The sequence below is a fragment of the Lissotriton helveticus genome, chromosome 1_1 (genome assembly GCF_964261635.1).
Source record: "Lissotriton helveticus chromosome 1_1, aLisHel1.1, whole genome shotgun sequence".
Lineage (NCBI taxonomy): Eukaryota > Metazoa > Chordata > Amphibia > Caudata > Salamandridae > Lissotriton > Lissotriton helveticus.
The window spans coordinates 1,183,803,244-1,183,820,565 of NC_136057.1; the positions used below are offsets into that span (position 1 = coordinate 1,183,803,244).

Here is a 17,322-nt window from a genome sequence, read left to right on the forward strand (position 1 = left end):
ATTTTACCCACATCCACTTGCTTTACTGGTGATGATTTATGTTTTGCGCGGTCTCTATTCGTACACACACTGAGAGCAAGTTTACTTTCACATTTTCATTCAGCACGTCTCAAATGATGTGGGCATGGCTTCTGCAGGGGTAAACAGAGTCCCCTTCTGCTTTGCTTAACCCCAGTCTGAGCATGTGGCTATATAATATTGCAAAACATGTATCTGCTGCCGCAACTGCTTCCATTCTCAGGTAAACACTGCCCGGCCATTCAGAAGACCTAAAGCCTGCCTCAAACAGCAGTCAGGCTATTGGGTTCAAGCGAAAGGACCATTAGTGAAAGTCATTGCTTCAGCCCAGGTGGGCAAGTGCATTGCAGATTCTGATCATCACCAATACCACCATCAAGTGTTGAGGACTGCCTTCTTCGATCCACACATTGCATTGCAAGCGGACTGCAGAGCAGAGAGATGTCAGACCTGCTGACAGCGCAGCTTCTTACCCTGCAGGTGCATCACAAAGACACAATGAAGATGCAAACCCTGACTCCTGTTCAAGGCCTGCACCTTTGGTAGTGAAAGGCCTCCCAGCTACCCAATCATTCGTTGAGTCTAGCTGACACTCTTCAAAGATGGTCTATATGGTTGGTTCATCATGTACATGTGTCAGAAAGGGATGAAGGTGGGCTTGAGGAAGTCAACTGTACAAAGGCCACTGTTCTGTCCAGAAAAAAATCAATCTACAAAGAGAGAACTTTTGTCAGCTGCAGCTCTTCCGCTTTTCAGCATTGGAAAAAAGGAAAAATTAAATAATAATAACATGTAATCATTTTATTTTTATGTGCTAAAGCCAATTTTGGTGCGGGACTTGGCGGTCATCACAGCCAGCAGGGGGAAGAGTGGTTGACATACTTAAGAGCGCATGACAGTTTGGCCGGCCGTCATGGGCCGGCCCAACAGTCATACGCGCTTAGCATGTTCTCCACCAGGCTGTATTGCACAGCCTGTGTGGAGAACAAACACAGGCTCTCAGTCCCTGTCTGAGCGTCGAACCCCAGTGATCAGACCAATCACGATGCTGCTGTCATGCTAGGGGAGCGTGTGTGCTTTCTGCTTCTGGGAGGAGAGATGGCGGCAGTGCAGAGGAGGTAAGTAATATTGTTTTTTTCCTTTCACCCCCGCCCCTGCCAATCCCGTTCATTTCCAGCCGCCACTTATTTTCTCCCAGGTTCTGTATCAGTATAGGAATGACCTCAACCTTTCTTCATAGTCACAGTATTCCCATGTGCCCACTGGTTCAAATGGGAATGTAGCCATGATACTAATCTCTTTCGAATGGGAAGAATAATACACTGATTTACACCCACATGGGCACTTTTATTCCAGAATGCGATAAGTACACCACACACAACAATCTTGAGGACCTGTGCCCTTAACTGATCAAGAAGTTGTGTCCCCTGTTTTCATCTAGCCTCATCTGCTTAAAAACTGCTTTATGAAGAAGGAAGTGGCAACATCTTAATGGGAAAGAATGTATGTAACCTGGCTATACACAAGCACATAGTTCCAGACCTTGTACCCATTTCACTCGAGTTGACATTCCAGTAGCCGTTCTTTCGTCCACTGGTGTGTTTATTCAAAGTGGTGTGTCTGACCGAACCTGGGCATACTATGTTTGTATCAAATAGGCCTATTAATGTATTCTAGTGGCGAAGGGTGGTATGCATGCTATTATAGGTGTGAACTGCCGTGTTCATGTTCCTGACACCTCTGTGAAGTTTTACAGATTAGAAACATATGTGAGTGTTAAAGATGTATATACTGCTCATGAAGAAGTTCAGTGGTGGGACCTCTGGTCTAAATTGCAAAGTGTATTTGAAGATTGACGGGTGAAAAGATGATTTACATTGTCATCAAAGTATCTTTCGCCTCTATAAAAAAGTTGTACAGAGGTTAAGGGCCACGTATCCCTAAATAGCCACTGATGGTGGTGATAACAATGGTGATGAATTTAACAAACGTGTTTTTAAAAGAAGAGATGTTGGAGAAGAGTATGAAATGTTTTGAGTAATAAATATTGAGGTATATGCTGTGTGGTGCATGACTGCGTCATTGATTTGACTATGCTTTGAAAACTCTATGGGTTTGGTGCTGTGTTGTTCGTGTTGTGTTGATGGTGAGGGGGCTCCGTCTAGTGTGTACTCTTCGAGTACAACCATTTGTAAATGCATTTACAATTATGGAGTGCGAGCTACTGATGGATATAGAGTGCTCCTGGATATCTGACGAAAACCACGTACCCCGGGCCCGATGGGTCTCCCCTCAAATACTAACATCCTTATTCCGCACCTTCTGAAACTATATGAGGAAGCGGCCTATAAAAGGATGTTCCTCCCTGAGCCATAAGTGTCCATTATAGTAGTCTTGCCCAAGAGGGCACAGCCAGGGAAGTGGGGGGGTGGGGGGGGGGGCATTGTGCTACTTTTCAGCCTTTATGGCTGATAAACACAGAATGTAAAATACTTACAAAGCCATTGGTGAATTGTTTGCAAGGCACACTGGCAGATCTTGTGCAGCCAGATCAGTGAAGTTTTATAATCTCCAGAGCTACACAATATTATATTAGACGCGTTATTGGGACGCTGGCCCGCCGTCAAGAACTGACCGAACCCAGCGCATTATTATCAGTGGACTTTGAAAAAGCTTTTGATACGGGAGACTGGGTCTACCTCAACCAGGTCCTCCAGTGCATGGGATTCGGCACTTGTTTCCACAAATAAACCCAGCTCCTCTAAAATGAGCCCAGTGCCCAGATTATGGTTAATGGATCCTTTCTGAGACTCCCAATCCATAGACGGACCAGACAGGGCTGTCCACTGTCCCCTCTCCTTTTCGCATTGGTGATTGTACCTCTGGCCAAGATCACCAGATGCAAGGACCAGGCGCAGGTCTGGCATTTGAAGTAGTAGGCGGAGGACTGAGTAGCCTTATATTCATATTATATCTTCCTTTACTTGGTCAATTCTTGCATGACTGTCCCCAGAATCCCACGGATCCAAGAGCCCTTTGAGGAGGCCTCGGTCCTAGGTGCAGACGGACACAAATCACTCCTGGTGCTGCTGAAGGGGGACGGAGCTTCAGTGGACTGGCAAACGACTATCCCCATCAGGCTTTTGAATTTTAAATACCTCAGGGTCTGTGTGTCAGTGTCCCTGAGTTGACGTGAAGCCTCAATCTCATGCATCTTCTCCATAGGACAAAGAGGGACCTGCAGAGATTATCAGGGCCTCTGCTGCATATTTTACGGCAAAGTGCTTTGTTTAAAATTATGAGGTTTCCATGATTCCCAGACGTCTTGCGAAACTTTCCATTTTCAATTCTTAATACTTGGTTTGCCAAACTACCTGCGTAATTTGCTCCTTCTTATAGGCTGGGCGGGCCCTGCGCATCGCCTGGGATAAGTGCTGTCAGTTGACATATGATGAGGGATGGGTGTGTTATTGGGCTTACAACTCCTGGTAATTACTGGCTGGTGGATAGGGGTGGAGTAACCCTGCCATCAGATCAGAACCGGAGCCACTGGGTCTAGATAAATTGATGCACTTCCTATACGGCACCCAGGTTCCAGCCCACCTCTCAAAGTGGTAAAAGGGTTGTGTTCCTCTGTTTGCGGGGGCACTCAGATTTAATGGATGGGATAGGCAGCTGACCCAGCAGACTCCTTTATGATCCCATTCGTTTGCTGCATCACACTTCAAATTTGCAGGGCTTTGCCCATTGGAACAAAATTGGGATTGCAACCATGGAGAATGTATGGGCAGGCGCCATATGAACACTTTTGAGAACCTATGGGTGTAATTCCAACTGTCTCACACCTAATGTCACAAATATTTACAATTCTGACACACGCTGGTACCTTAGCGATCGGAGCCTTTGGAGCTACCGGAATCCAGCCCAAAAGAGGCCCAAGTTGATGATGTGTGCTCTAGGCCACATGGGCATCTCTAAGCTGTACTGTTCACTGGTAAATAATTCACCTAACTGCTGAGACAGAAATGGGAGGGATGTTTGGGACCTCTGGAGAATGTTGAGTGGAAGGAAACACGGATGACTCCACAAGAAATGAGATGGGCTATAGATGGGGTGGAGAGTGGTTGCTGTCAGATGCAGTTTTTGAGTACCTGCCTGTTTGCACACACAAAACAATAACAATTTGGTTACATAAAAAAAGATTGAAAGTATTGTACTGAACCTGAACACTTGCCTATAACTTTTCTAATAATCCCTGTGTTAGGATAAAAAAAGAAAATCCTACACTGGACTGCTTTATCACCTATGGACCAAAGCTAAATAGCACTACCTTGTCTAAGACAAAGGCACACGTGATCCTTGACTTAGACAACGGAACGTGACAAGGTTAGAAAAAAGAGAACGAATTACGAATCTTTACAAGTTATTTCATATTATTTGTATTATCTGGTTTACAGAGTGCTATACCAGGCTTTCTCAGCAATCTAAAGGGGAAAAGGGAAGTAGGACATCAAGTTCATGTATAGGATGAGTTGCTGCTAACTCAGGTGCCTTTCTTAGGAACAAATTAGGATTGAGGCCATGTCTTCTCTATACATAACTGCTCCTTATCCCCTTCTAGTCCTCTTATCTTGCCTGCTTCTACATGCAATACTACAAACACGCATAAAATATGCAAGTAAAATCCAGAGTACAGTTCAGTCAGGCAGCATTTATGTTGACTTAATAGAGCATTAGAGTAGCAGTACTGGATGCACCCTTAAAATACATGTTTAAGCCCATCTTCGAGTTCACCTGGATTCAAAATCATACATCACAACCCCATCACACTGAACAACATAGAGCATAGTGAGGGGACCATTCAGACTGTAAGACACAAAATTGTTTGCAAGAGCTGAGGCATCTGACAATTACAAGCTATAATGTTTTCATGGGAATCATAGTTTTTAGTGCCATGCCGAGATATGTAATTAACCATTGTGCATGGAATTTGGACAGGTGTACTAATAGACATTTAAAACTCGTAATCTTTGTCCACTGTTAGGCCCACCAAAGGGGTTTGGCATTTGAATGTTGAGTTCTATTGAAAGGGCAAAACATTATAACGACAACCATATATGTACATATGCACCCATGAATCTAATCAGGTGTTAGAGTCAAAAACATTAAACCACGTAGATATATCTGGCCAAAACATCTGCTCTTGTTTTTGCTCGCTCTGGCTATCTCAAGACCCTGTAAGTTCATATGCACCCATGAGGCTAATATGGCACTGGTGTCGCATATTACAACAAACCTAATGTATTATACCAAAGCATTGGCCCATGTTTTTGCTTGTTCGGGCTACTCAAGAAACTGAAACTACGCTCTATAGCTTGATCTATAATGGCAGGCAATGAGACTGACTTTCAAGCCTGGAAAGATGTACAGGACTCAGATCAAGACTCAGCCAGTACAAGTCATATGGGTCACATTAACTGCAGCAACTTTTGATTAATTACTGTGCGTAACACACACATGTGCTTTGTCCAAAAACACGTCCATATGAATAACGTGGAAAACCACAAAGAGCCTACTGGCAATACTTCAGAACCTACTTCAATTGCTGATTTTTGTAGGGTCACTGATTTCTATAAGGGGCCTCACTACAGTCACACATCGGTCACACTTGGTACTTGCTTGCGTTTGATAAAATTAGATCAACGACTTTATTAACAAGTTGAAACAGCAATTTCTGTAAGTTTAAGTCATCTGAATATAAAGCAATAGATCGCTTTTGTGTGCAACTCAGTACGCTCTTTCAATATTCACAACTGACTTACCTCATCCAGACATTTAAAGGCAGGGCTTGCAGAGACATCTTTGAGTCCCTCTGCGTTAATATTAAATGTTGGAGCAACTGCGTAGAGAGGCTTCTCCTCAAACTCCTCCTCCTCCTCCTCCTCCGAGTCAGTGGAATGATAACTGCTATTGTCCACGCCGGGCATCTTGCACAATTTGCTGTTAAGAAAAATCTAAGTTTGCATTAAGGATTTCTATAACAGATGCGTGCTATAAAAACATTAAAATGGAAGCACCCTCATTTTAGTTCAAGAATTAAATTTTTTTCACAAATGCATATCAACAACAAAAATAGAAATAGAAAAATCACTAATAAGGTACCACACAACACTATAGTAGGCTTGACCTTAATACTGAGCCGGTTTTAATGCAGACTTTCGAAGAATATTAAATAGCCCCTACAATGATATCTATATTTGAAGCATTTCAAAAGTCAAATTCAGCATTGACCAAAGCAGATTTTGGAAATGTAAACCACTCATGAAAAATCAAATTAAGTTGCCCTAAGGAAGCAATGAAAAAGTTGCAAAACGTGTTACCTTATTAGAGAACTCAGACATAACTGTGAACTTAAAAATTGTGAAGATGTCATCGGCTTTCATAGAAATTGAGAAGATAAGCTGCAAACATGTTTTTTTGCTTGTTAGTATTTCATGGTTTGCAGTGTGATCGGTATAGTGTTCAAAATGTTTAGTGTATTGACAGAATTACATCTATTCCTTCTACTGCAGGTACTAAACTTGGTCCTTTACCAGCTACTTCCTCCATAAGCGTTCTTACCACCAATGTGAGGCACATTCACCTCACAGATATCCAAATCTATATACTATACAATAATTCCCCAGCTCAATTATCGCCATCTCTACCCTCCATTCAGGCGGACTATCCCTCAGTAGTCCATTCCAGAAAAACCATTCCACTCCAAACCTCAAGCCTGTGTGGCATCAATATTTTTTCCACATTATTTGGATGGAGTCTGTCTGCATTTCAGGTACTGAGAATTGGTAAGCATGTAAAGCTACTGAGTTTTATATTAAATAAACAGCTATCCTGTATGCCGGAAATACATTTCTATTTCTATTTCTAATTTGCATTTGTATAGCGCGTTATCACCAACGGTCTCTAAGCGCTGAGAGAGAGGAAACCTGCTTTGGATTACTGGTGGGGAGGCAGTACTTTACTGTGCACCCCAGGCTTCCTTGAAGAGAATGGTTTTGAGTCGTTTCCTGAAGGGAAGCAAGGAGTGTTCCTTTCGAAGGTTGTCAGGGAGTTTGTTCCAGATCTGTGGGATGATGGTAGAGAAAGCTCTGCCTCCAAGGGTTACCAGGCGAGAGCAGGGGCAGACTAACTTCCTAGCTTCCGAGGATCGGAGTGCTCTGGTTGGGGCATAGTTGGTTAAGCCCTTCTTGATGTATTGCCGTGCCTTGCCGTAAACGGCTTTATGAGCAATGCAGAGGCCCTTGAATTTTATCCTTTGCCTGATGGGGAGCCAGTGAAGTTGGCGCAGGAGGGGGGAGGCATGAGTGCGACGCGGAACCTTGAACACTAAGCTGGCCGCGTAGTTCATGATGATCTGGAGTCTAGACAATTGGTAGTCTGGGAGTCCGAGGTAAAGCGAGTTTCCGTAGTCCAGTCTGGATATAATCAGTGCAACTACCACTCGTTTAAGGGTTTCGAAAGCGAGGAGAGGGGCCAGTTTCCGCAACTGCCTTAAAATGCTTGAGCAAACCCCTACCATTGTAGAAACCTGTAAGGCCATAGTTAGTTTATTATCGATCTTGAAGCCCAGGCTTTTAACTGCCAGGGCAGGCTTGGGGTATTTGCCCAGCTCTGGTGGCCAGAAAAGGCTATTCCAAGGGTTGGTGTCAGTGGTGACGGCCAGTACCTCAGTCTTATCTGGATTGATTTTGAGGCTGTTGGCTGACATCCAGTTAATTGTGAATTTAAGGATGTTCTGCTCTCTGTAGTGGGCTGATGTGGAGTTGTCGATCTGGATGATAATTTGGGTGTCATCTGCGTAGTTGTATATTTGGCACTCCAGCTGGTTGAGTGCGGCTATCAGGGGTTGGAGGTATGCATTGAACATGAGGGGAGACAATGCCAATCCCTGTGGGACTCCACATGGAAGAGTACCCGGCCTAGACACCACATCACCCAGCTGCACTCTCTGAGAGCGGTCTTTCAGGAAGGATGTAAGCCATGTCATGGCTATGCCCTGCACCCCAAAGTTAGACAGCAGCGACAAGAGCAGCTCGTGGTTTACGGTATCGAATGCCGCGGACAAGTCTAAAAGGATCAGGGCGCAGGGATCCTTAGAGTCGGCCCGTAGTCTTGGTCCATCTAGTACTGCCAGCATCACTAGTTCTGTACTGTGGTGTGCCCGAAAACCTGCCTGATTGAATTGTAGGAGGTGGTTGGCCTCTAGATGGTGTGTCAGTGAGGCGAGTATGTGCTGTTCAAGAACCTTGGAAAGGAATGGGAGCTGGGATATTGGCCTAAAATTCTTCAGGTTTTTAATATCGGCCCGGGTTTTTTCAAGAGAGGGATCACACGCGCCTCCTTGAAGTCTCTCGGGACCACTCCCGTTTCAAGGGAAGAATTCAGGGGTGATACAATCTCGTCTTCAATCCCAGGGAGGTCCATCTTATAGGTCCAGGGTGGGCAGGGGTCTGCTGGATAGCCAGACTTCACGCGCCCTAGAAGTGGGGTCAGGGCTTCGTGCGAGAGCGTGGGCAATGAGTTTAGGGCTTGCTCCACAGGAGGATGGATTGGTAGTGGATTTAATGGGCATAGGAGCCTGGGGGTATTCTCAATTGTGGTCAGGAGGTCCTCCACTTTGGTGGTAAAGAAGGTTTGGAACTTATTGCAGTCTTCTATGCCAAAGGAAGGCTTCTGCTCTTTGACCTGTCTAAGTTCTTTGAGGACTTTAAACGTTTCTTTTTGCGTGTTGTGAGCAGATGAAATTTAATTTTCATAGAAAACCGCTTTCCCGGTTTGAATAGCGTTTTTATAGGTGGCAAAAGCTTCAAGATAATTTGAGAGGGCAATTGGGTCATATGCTTTCCGCCAGGCTCTTTCACCTTGGCGAAGCTGTTGTTTTAGACTGCGCAGGTTTTCATTGAACCAAGGGGCCCCCTTCCCCTTGTCTCTGATCTTTTCCCTGCGAGTGGGTGCTAGCGTGTCGATGGCACTGTTTAATCTATTCGTGAGGGCGCTATATTGTGCATCGGTGTCCCCAGCTGGGTGGTCTGGCGGACGGGATTTTCTGAGGGTAGAGACGAGGTCGTCCGCCCTAATTTTGTTCCAGCTTCTGATTGTTCTCCAGCTGGGGGGTGGTGAGAGTCCCAGCTTGGGGGGTTGGATTGTGCCATAGATGATTAGGTGATTGGACCAAGAGGATGGTCTGATAGCTGGGGGGCAGATTAGGGGCAGTGAGGACCACACTAGGTCCAGTGTATGACCTTTTGCATGGGTTGGACCGGTGACGTATTGACACAGTCCCAAGGCGGTCAGAGCCTCATCTAATTGGTTGGCTTGGCTCTCTTTGGGGGATCCTTCCCAATTGAAGTTGAAATCTCCCAGTATAAGGAGGCATTGGTAGCGTGTGCATAGGTCGTGTGCCAGTTCCGTCAACCACTTGATGAATTTAGGTGGTGTTTTTGGGGGACGGTACACGACCAGGACGGTGACACACGCTGTCGAAGAGTGGAGTTTAGCCCCTAGTACATCCGCCCCTTCAATGCTTTCAGTGAGGAAGGTCTCAACCTTCAGGGAGTTTTTGTGCAAGATTGCCACCCCTCCTCCTCGTGTGCTGCCTGGCCTGTTGTGATAGAGAGACGCGTAGTTGGGGGGAATGGATGCTACAAGGTCAGGGGTAGATGAGTCCTTGAGCCAGGTCTCTGTGATACCTAGCATATCGATTGTTTCGTCTTGCAGTAGAGTGAATTCCTCCAGGTGGTGTTTTTGTAGTGAGCGGGTGTTTAGTGAAGCAAAAGTGAGGGTCGGGGGTTTTCGGGGGCCAGCGGCTCTCATCGGCTTGCCGGTGGCCCTCTGGATAGAAGGCCTCAGTAGCCCTTCAGATTTAAGACGGGACGCTACCCTATAATCCAGTGTGATTGATGAGCTTTTCAGGAGGTGAAGGTCTGCCCAGGAGTATGTTAAGCCTCGGGCAGGGGTTCTGGCCCCTGGACCCGGAAGAGCGCGGACGGGCGCAGACGGGCTTGCCTTTGGCGCGCCATCGGCGCGCCGCCGGCTCGCCCGCTGCGCATGCGCGCTGCGCGCTTGTTCCAGCTTGAAAGAAATAGGCAGAGTCACCACCCACCCGCCAATCAGCCCTGCTGTGCAGCGGCTGTCGATTCCCAGCACTAGACCGGTAACCGACCGGAAGTGCTTCTACTAGGAAGCATCGTGAAGTGGGGGGTTAAGACATGGCAGAGCACGGTGAAATGTTACTTTTTAAAACTACTACATCAGTTAAAAAATAATCCAAACACTGTGCAAACAAGCAAATTAGCAGCGATTCAATCTTTAAAAGGCAGCGAGCGTGGCAGCGTTCCAGTCAGCCCACCACACCTGAGCAGGGATCTCTCATCTGTGCGCCAGTTCCCACATGGATGAAATAGGCAGAGTCACCACCCACCCGCCAATCAGCCCTGCTGTGCAGCGGCTGCCAATTCCCAGCACTAGACCGATAACCGACCGGAAGTGCTTCTACCAGAAAGCGTCGTGAAGTGGGGGGTTAAGATATGGCAGAGCACGGTGAAATGTTACTTTTTTAAAACTAGTACATCAGTTAAAAAAGAATCCAAACACTGTGCAAACAAGCAAATTAGCAGCGATTCAATTTTTAAAAGGCAGGATGGAAAGTCATTTCAGTATTTTCAACATGATGCTAAGCAGAATCCATATTGGGCAATGTGAGGACATGCAAAATGCGAATTTGAAATGGTGCTGCTGCTGATTCGCCGCCATGAGCCATGCAGCAGACATATTGGAACAAAGTTTGGGGTAATCAGAGTTTTTATACATTGTCTGTATCTACCAGACAATTACAATGAGTGATTTTGACACCATTTCAGGGTATTTTACCATTTTGAATACTATGATTGAAAGTCATTATTGTGAGTTATAAGAAAACGATTTACTAGAGGAAAAAGAAGATTAATTTAGGATTTATATGGAGCCCTCGCTCCATCTAACACCCCTCTGCTATATACAACAGGCTAACAGTACGGAATGGAGGAAATATTTGCACAATTATAGGAAATGCTGGTAAATCCCAACCCCGCCCCAGCACCTCTCTGCACCACTTTAATCTTTTTTTGCTGCTTTTGTGCGAAGGAAAATATGAACTGAAAGGCGTTAAAATACAAGTACCAACAAGAAAACAAGCTCATCTTGAATATCTTGGTTAACTGCAGAAATCTATGGAATATTTCAATATTCCCAATTACTACTAGTGACTTGGGGAAAGCAGCCATTTTTGAATGGCATTAGTGCCCTTATAAAGCTACAGAGGATTTTGAAAAAAGTGCATTCAATACACAATAGTTTCACCTTAGACAATCCTATAAATGTTAAAGATACACCAGATACGAATTTGTAATTATCAGTGAATTATTTGCTTTTCACTATAATGTGCACGCATTTTTAAGTTTGCTTTCATTAACTGTGTTGACCTTTAAAGTCTGGCGCAGTTAGGTATTGATTTCTGGTAATGTGCCTCAGAATGGGAAGAGCCATTAAGATCAATGGGGTCACCCTGTCTCCCTTGGAACCTGGGTGTATAATTAGAAAGCTACAATTGGGTAAGCACCACGAGGTGCTAGTTTAGAACCAAAGAATTTCTCCAAAATCACTATTGAATTATACTAAACAATTATGAATGTACCACACCTACAACAAGTTAGCAAAAATATATACATTTATTACTTGTTTTTTCTGTTTTTCTGACAAACTTAGCAAAAACTTAGCACAGAAAATTAATACGGGCTGTCTTACAAAATAACACACTAACAAATATGCAGACAATTTAGTGGGAGACTGTGGTGACCAAGTGAAATGTGTGACCTTTCAAATTCAAACACAAACAAAACAATAACATAAATTCTCTGTCCTTTTCCAGTCTTTCACTCTAGCCTACACTATTTTCTAAATTGCTAGCTATAATGAGTCTGGACATGAGATAGTTTCATGTCGACGTTTCGACCCTGTCAATATGTGTTTGTAGATACATCATATAGGGTCTTCTTCAGGACAAAGCGGACTAGTGACAGCCTATTTAAAAAGGAAATAAGATTCATTTTAGTGGGATGTGGGATAAAATAATTACAAGTGTGCGAGCAGCCATGCTCTAGGGGTACTAACCCTTGTTGATTAGATATTCAAAGAGCTAAATCTACTCCTCCGAGCCCGGATGGAGCTTGTCAACAGACAACTCTTTTACAGACGAGGATCATCTGAAAAATGGTGAATTGGCCCATTACAATCACCATAACCCATATGTACACGTAATCTAAGTTCAGGGCGGTTACTGCATTCATGAATGATCTCAAGGGCACTGTCCAATGTGCCTCCATTCTTGAATCCGTAAATGTTATCAGCTGTATACCAAATTCCAGCTGTATACCTGTTGGGAAAGTAAAATTCCAAGTGTACTATTCCCCATCACTCTTATCAAAAATAGATCACTGTCCCGCATTTGCAGTATTATAGCGAATACACTTACCTCACTGGTCGTGTGCTTCGACCTCCAAAGGGTATAAAAAAAAAAATCAGTTTGTAATTGCTGCTCTCAAAGCCAGTGATAATTATTAGGGATGTCCAAGTCCCTCGAATTCAGCTAACCGCACCTCCACGAGTTCTGGCGGGAGAAAAGAACTACTTAGTATGCTAGCCGGTGAACAAATGCTTACGCGTGTCGTCCTAATTTGGGATTGCAATGACCTCGGTTGTCATGCGTCTCTCTCCTTCAGGCCACAGGATTTGCCGGAGCGGACATTACCTGGATTAAAGTAGAGTTGTAGGTTTGTGCGTGGCATCGTCACATGGAAACGTCATACGTTCAAGTAAGGCGCACGTTGGTGTTATAATGGTGCCCATCTTAGCACCTGTTGCCAGACGCTAGAAATTGTTTCAAATTGTCTAATTACAGGGCTATGGTCTGCGAATAGTGTGACCATGTTGTATGTTCATGACTTATAAGTTAAAAACCCACATGACAATGTGTGGCACGTATGTAACATTCTTCTAACTCTGATGTACAGGATGGCGGCGCCAATCTTGTAGTGTGTCAAAATCATAAAAACGGGCACCTTAACATAATCAACCCGGGAACCTCTTCCCCAGCTGAGAAATAAACGTACTACTGAGGGCAAGAGCTTTGACCATTCTGAACGTATGTATATGGTGCGCCATTACACCAACTGCAATACAAAGGAAGTCATATATGTGATAAGGTGTCGGGAGAGCAGGAGCTGAAGCAGAGAAGATGCGGGACCCGGCGGAGAGGTAGCATTTGAATTATTCTTTTTTTTTAAATTAGGTCCCCCGCGTGACACCCCCCTCCCCACATCCCACTCCCACCCGCGAGCCATGCTGGCCGCTACTGCCAAAGTATCATTCTCCACGTTTTCCCTGCATACCAGCTGTCAGGGCTTAACAGACCTGATGATGCCACTTCTAGCCAAATGTGTGTACAGTGTAATTACCAAGATACTTCTTACGACTTTACAGCCACATATGTATGGGCAGTTAGTCACAGTAAAACATGAGAGCGACAACACATATCTCTTTCACGCTATGATAACTATAACATGCACCAATTGACTCTCACTAGGCGCCAAACTGTGAAGTATCAATCAGGTGAGGCTATGAAGTGATACTTTGGAAGCTCCTCTAAAATTAGTACAGGTAACAGGGACATGAAGTCAGAATCCTGACTAGAAATAAAGTCCTTGCTGGTCAAAACAAGTAAATTGGACAATAGACAATAAAATACCTTTGATGTACTCAAGGCGTATCCGACACATCCAAAGAGTTTTCCATAAGAGAAGTCCAGAGTAATATAGATACCGGCAACTCTTCCTTTGAGAGGGCTCTGATGTGTGGGGACTTCATTTTTATAGATGTAGAGTGTGTCCATTAGTTCTGATCTGCTGCAGCGGATGGTTCTACCTGCCTGCTTCCTGGTCTTATATGGGACTAAGTTCGAAATTTGCAATTGCTATGGGCACGTGGTGTGCACATTTAGCAGTGGGACACAGATTCGTCAAACTCCTGGTAGACTGTCCATTTAACTCCCACGTGCTTCTGACCCATAACCCAACCATTCTGCTCGGTACTGCAGTGTCCAACCCCAAATAGGAAAAATCCATTATAAAGGCAACCTTGGATATTTTAACTTTATCAACGCACACCTCAGTATTGGATGCTTTCTTTACCTCCTCTTTCGTTCTGTTAATGTACTTGAAGAAGGGATACATCTAACATTGGATGGATTCGTAAATGAGCAGAGGTGAGTCTGCAATGCTGATTTTCATAGATCTTTGACTTTTTCCTAAGTGTCTTGTAATTTCTGTGTAACTTCCTTTGCTCTTTTGTGACACATACTTGGCTACAGGGATAGCATACCGCTTTGGCCACAGTACTGTAAATTTTCTAGGGTGAAATATATAAGAACTGATTAATGCATGGCAGAATAAACTGAATTATTTTATTTGACTTCAAGTTCGGAAATATCTCAGTCCACTGAAAGCAAGTAACAGACATTCATTTCATCTGCAGTGTGAGGCAAGGAGTCTCCTCTGCTCTGTAGTAGTCGCTTTCAGTTTTAGCAAAGGGGGCTCCTTGCCTCACACTGCAGCTAAAGCATTTCTGCAGTAGGAATTAACCAGGATATCTACCCCCCACAAACCCCGTGTGTGGCAGCCTGGATGAGACAGCTTCCCGTGCACACAGCCGCACCCGAGTATTAATGGTTTTCACCCCTTCCTAGGGCCCCTGCAGCTCCACTCTGCCGTTTGTTTGAAGAATCAGTAGAGGACAAAAGTGGGATTTTAGGGAGGAGTGAGCACCCCCCCTGAGACGGTGTCGCGCCCGCCCCACAGATTGAAGAACTCTGCATAGTGTCTCCAAATCCGTAACTGAGGTGCTCCATTTGGGTTCTCACTTTGTCAGTAATACTAGAATGGTGTAATGAGACTCCTATTAAGCTATCAAGGTCTTTCCAGATCAGGGAAATAAAAAAAGTATCCCATATTAAATAAGATAGTGATTGGCAAAACAGGTAAACGGGATACAGACATTATGAACCGATTTGCTAGTACCACTGCAACAGTTATTGCAGTCGGTAGAGTGAAATATGCCATTTGTATGTGAGCATCTACTATTACACAGATTGCATTATATTCCTGGTTTTGATGGAGGTTTGCAACATACTCCATAGATATATCATGCCAACTCCGTTCTTCGTGCAGATTCCATTAAATGCCGGCTCACCCCTTGCTATGAGGAATATTTGGATGCAATAATGTCCAGTACAATGAATATTGTGGCACCACTCTAGACATTTAGGTTGAGTATTTGTTGCAGACGTGAACATTTGGACTTATATGAAGAGCAATGCCCTGTTCTTTGATACAGAAGTCCACCAGGGAGGCAAAGATATCAAGGGGCATTGCATTTTTTTCGGATTTTAATTCAATGATAAAAACTAAACTGTTACAAGAAGTAAACCCAAAAGGATTGGGGCTGATAGTGGTCCTTGTGAATTGTAGGTACCTCAGATTTAGCACCAATAGACTAGCCAAATGTCTCTTTATAGATACCTTTAGGAATGGATGAACAAATCAATTACTAAAATATTAATACGGTGACCAAGATGAATAAAACTAACAACAGGTGCCAGCAAAGGTCATTCTTATTAGCCAACTGATTTTACATTGATTAGCATTCAGATGGTTTAATCAGGAGAGAACTTCAAATTGACATGCCACTAGCTGTGGTTCCTTGGGAATTAGCTGGAACTGAGGTAATAAGCCTAATGGGAACTTTACCCTCAACTATACAGGACAGGGTTGTGTGAAGATGTAAGAAGAACCATGGTACAGTTCTTGAGTCTTCTGAGTGGGTCAGTGTTATTTTCTATGTTCTATTTATACATTTGGTCTTCTTTACTATGGTCTTTAGTTTAGGAGCCACAAACACCTTCTGAAAATAAGAGTATCGGAGAAAAATCTATAGCCTGTTGATGTTATTCAGAGTAAGTTACTCTTGTACACCTAAAACCTTCAATAGATGAATGACTTTCCCTTGAGAGTTGACAATGGAAATCTAAGGAGACCTTGACCTAAAGACTTACTTCTTGAACAAAATGCCTGAAAGGATGGTGAAGAGACTAATATGTCATCAATGTACACCACTAAATAACAGCTCAGGATGTTATGTAATAAATATATGGAATAGGAAGACACATCACATAGTTTGACGTGTCACCATGGCTCTCCTGCTCGAATGAAGTGTTATTTATTCTGTTGTACGCAAGATCAAGCAAGGCAATAATGAAGGAATTGGGGTCTCTTAACCGTGGTTTGTGTCAGGAGATTAACAAGCTTATGGATATTAATTTTTTTAAATAAATAATGTGGGATGATAGACCAGGGGCACAGTTTGACATACACCTTAGCCAGATTTAGGGCAATATTCCAGTGGCTGTGAAGGCATAAATCTTACCATGTGAGATACCAACTTTAAGAACCAAGTCTATCTAACATTCTTGTGATTAGTGAGGAGGAAACACGTCCACTTCTTTGACATCAAAAATATTTATATAATCCTTAGGCACCTCAGAAATTAGTTCTTGAATTACTATCACCTCTAGACAACAGGCATGATCTATTCTCTGTATCGGGCCTCCTGGCCTATGTGTTTGTTTCTCATATCGTGTAGAACACTGCTCAGATTCAGACTATCTTGGTATATTATTATCAGACCAGCTCTTGAACTCCACAGGTTGCAACTATCGGGACTATGCACGTCTGGAACATATTCATTACTTACAGAATAACTAGGGCACTGCTTCATATAGGGCAAGAGAATAGGACAGTATGACAGCAGTGACAAGCGGGCATGCCTGGGAAATATGTATGGGGCGAGCAGGCAATGCCAAGAGGATATTAACAAAATTAAATGGAGGTTACCATCCCGCCGCAGGAGGTGGTATGGCAATTGGAACGAAATGGAAAGTTTTTCAGAAGGTAAACATGTGCATAATGACATGTAAAGTTTTCAAATACATACGGGCAACAAAACCTATATATAAAAGGAGAGAGGTCCAGAAAGATGTTGTGCTCGGCTTCTCAGTAAGGAGGCTAAAAGACAACTGAAAAGATGGGATGCAAAACCGTAAGTTCTTTACTAAGTGCAAATTGCATTACAGACAGGACAGAAAAACCTCGATGTAAT

The 17,322-nt window shown here is 43.8% G+C and overlaps 1 protein-coding gene across 2 annotated transcripts in view; it reads right to left on the reverse strand.

Annotated features, from left to right (window-relative positions):
- The window catches only part of CCDC146 (coiled-coil domain containing 146), a 950,534-nt gene that overhangs the window by 829,777 nt on the left and 103,435 nt on the right, over positions 1 to 17,322 (reverse strand). For both annotated transcript variants that reach the window (XM_078679302.1, XM_078679310.1), the window contains exon 2: positions 5,841 to 6,018. In XM_078679302.1, the coding sequence (XP_078535428.1) occupies positions 5,841 to 6,005 (165 nt within the window). In that variant the 5' untranslated portion in view covers positions 6,006 to 6,018. The remainder of the gene's footprint in view (positions 1 to 5,840; positions 6,019 to 17,322) is intronic.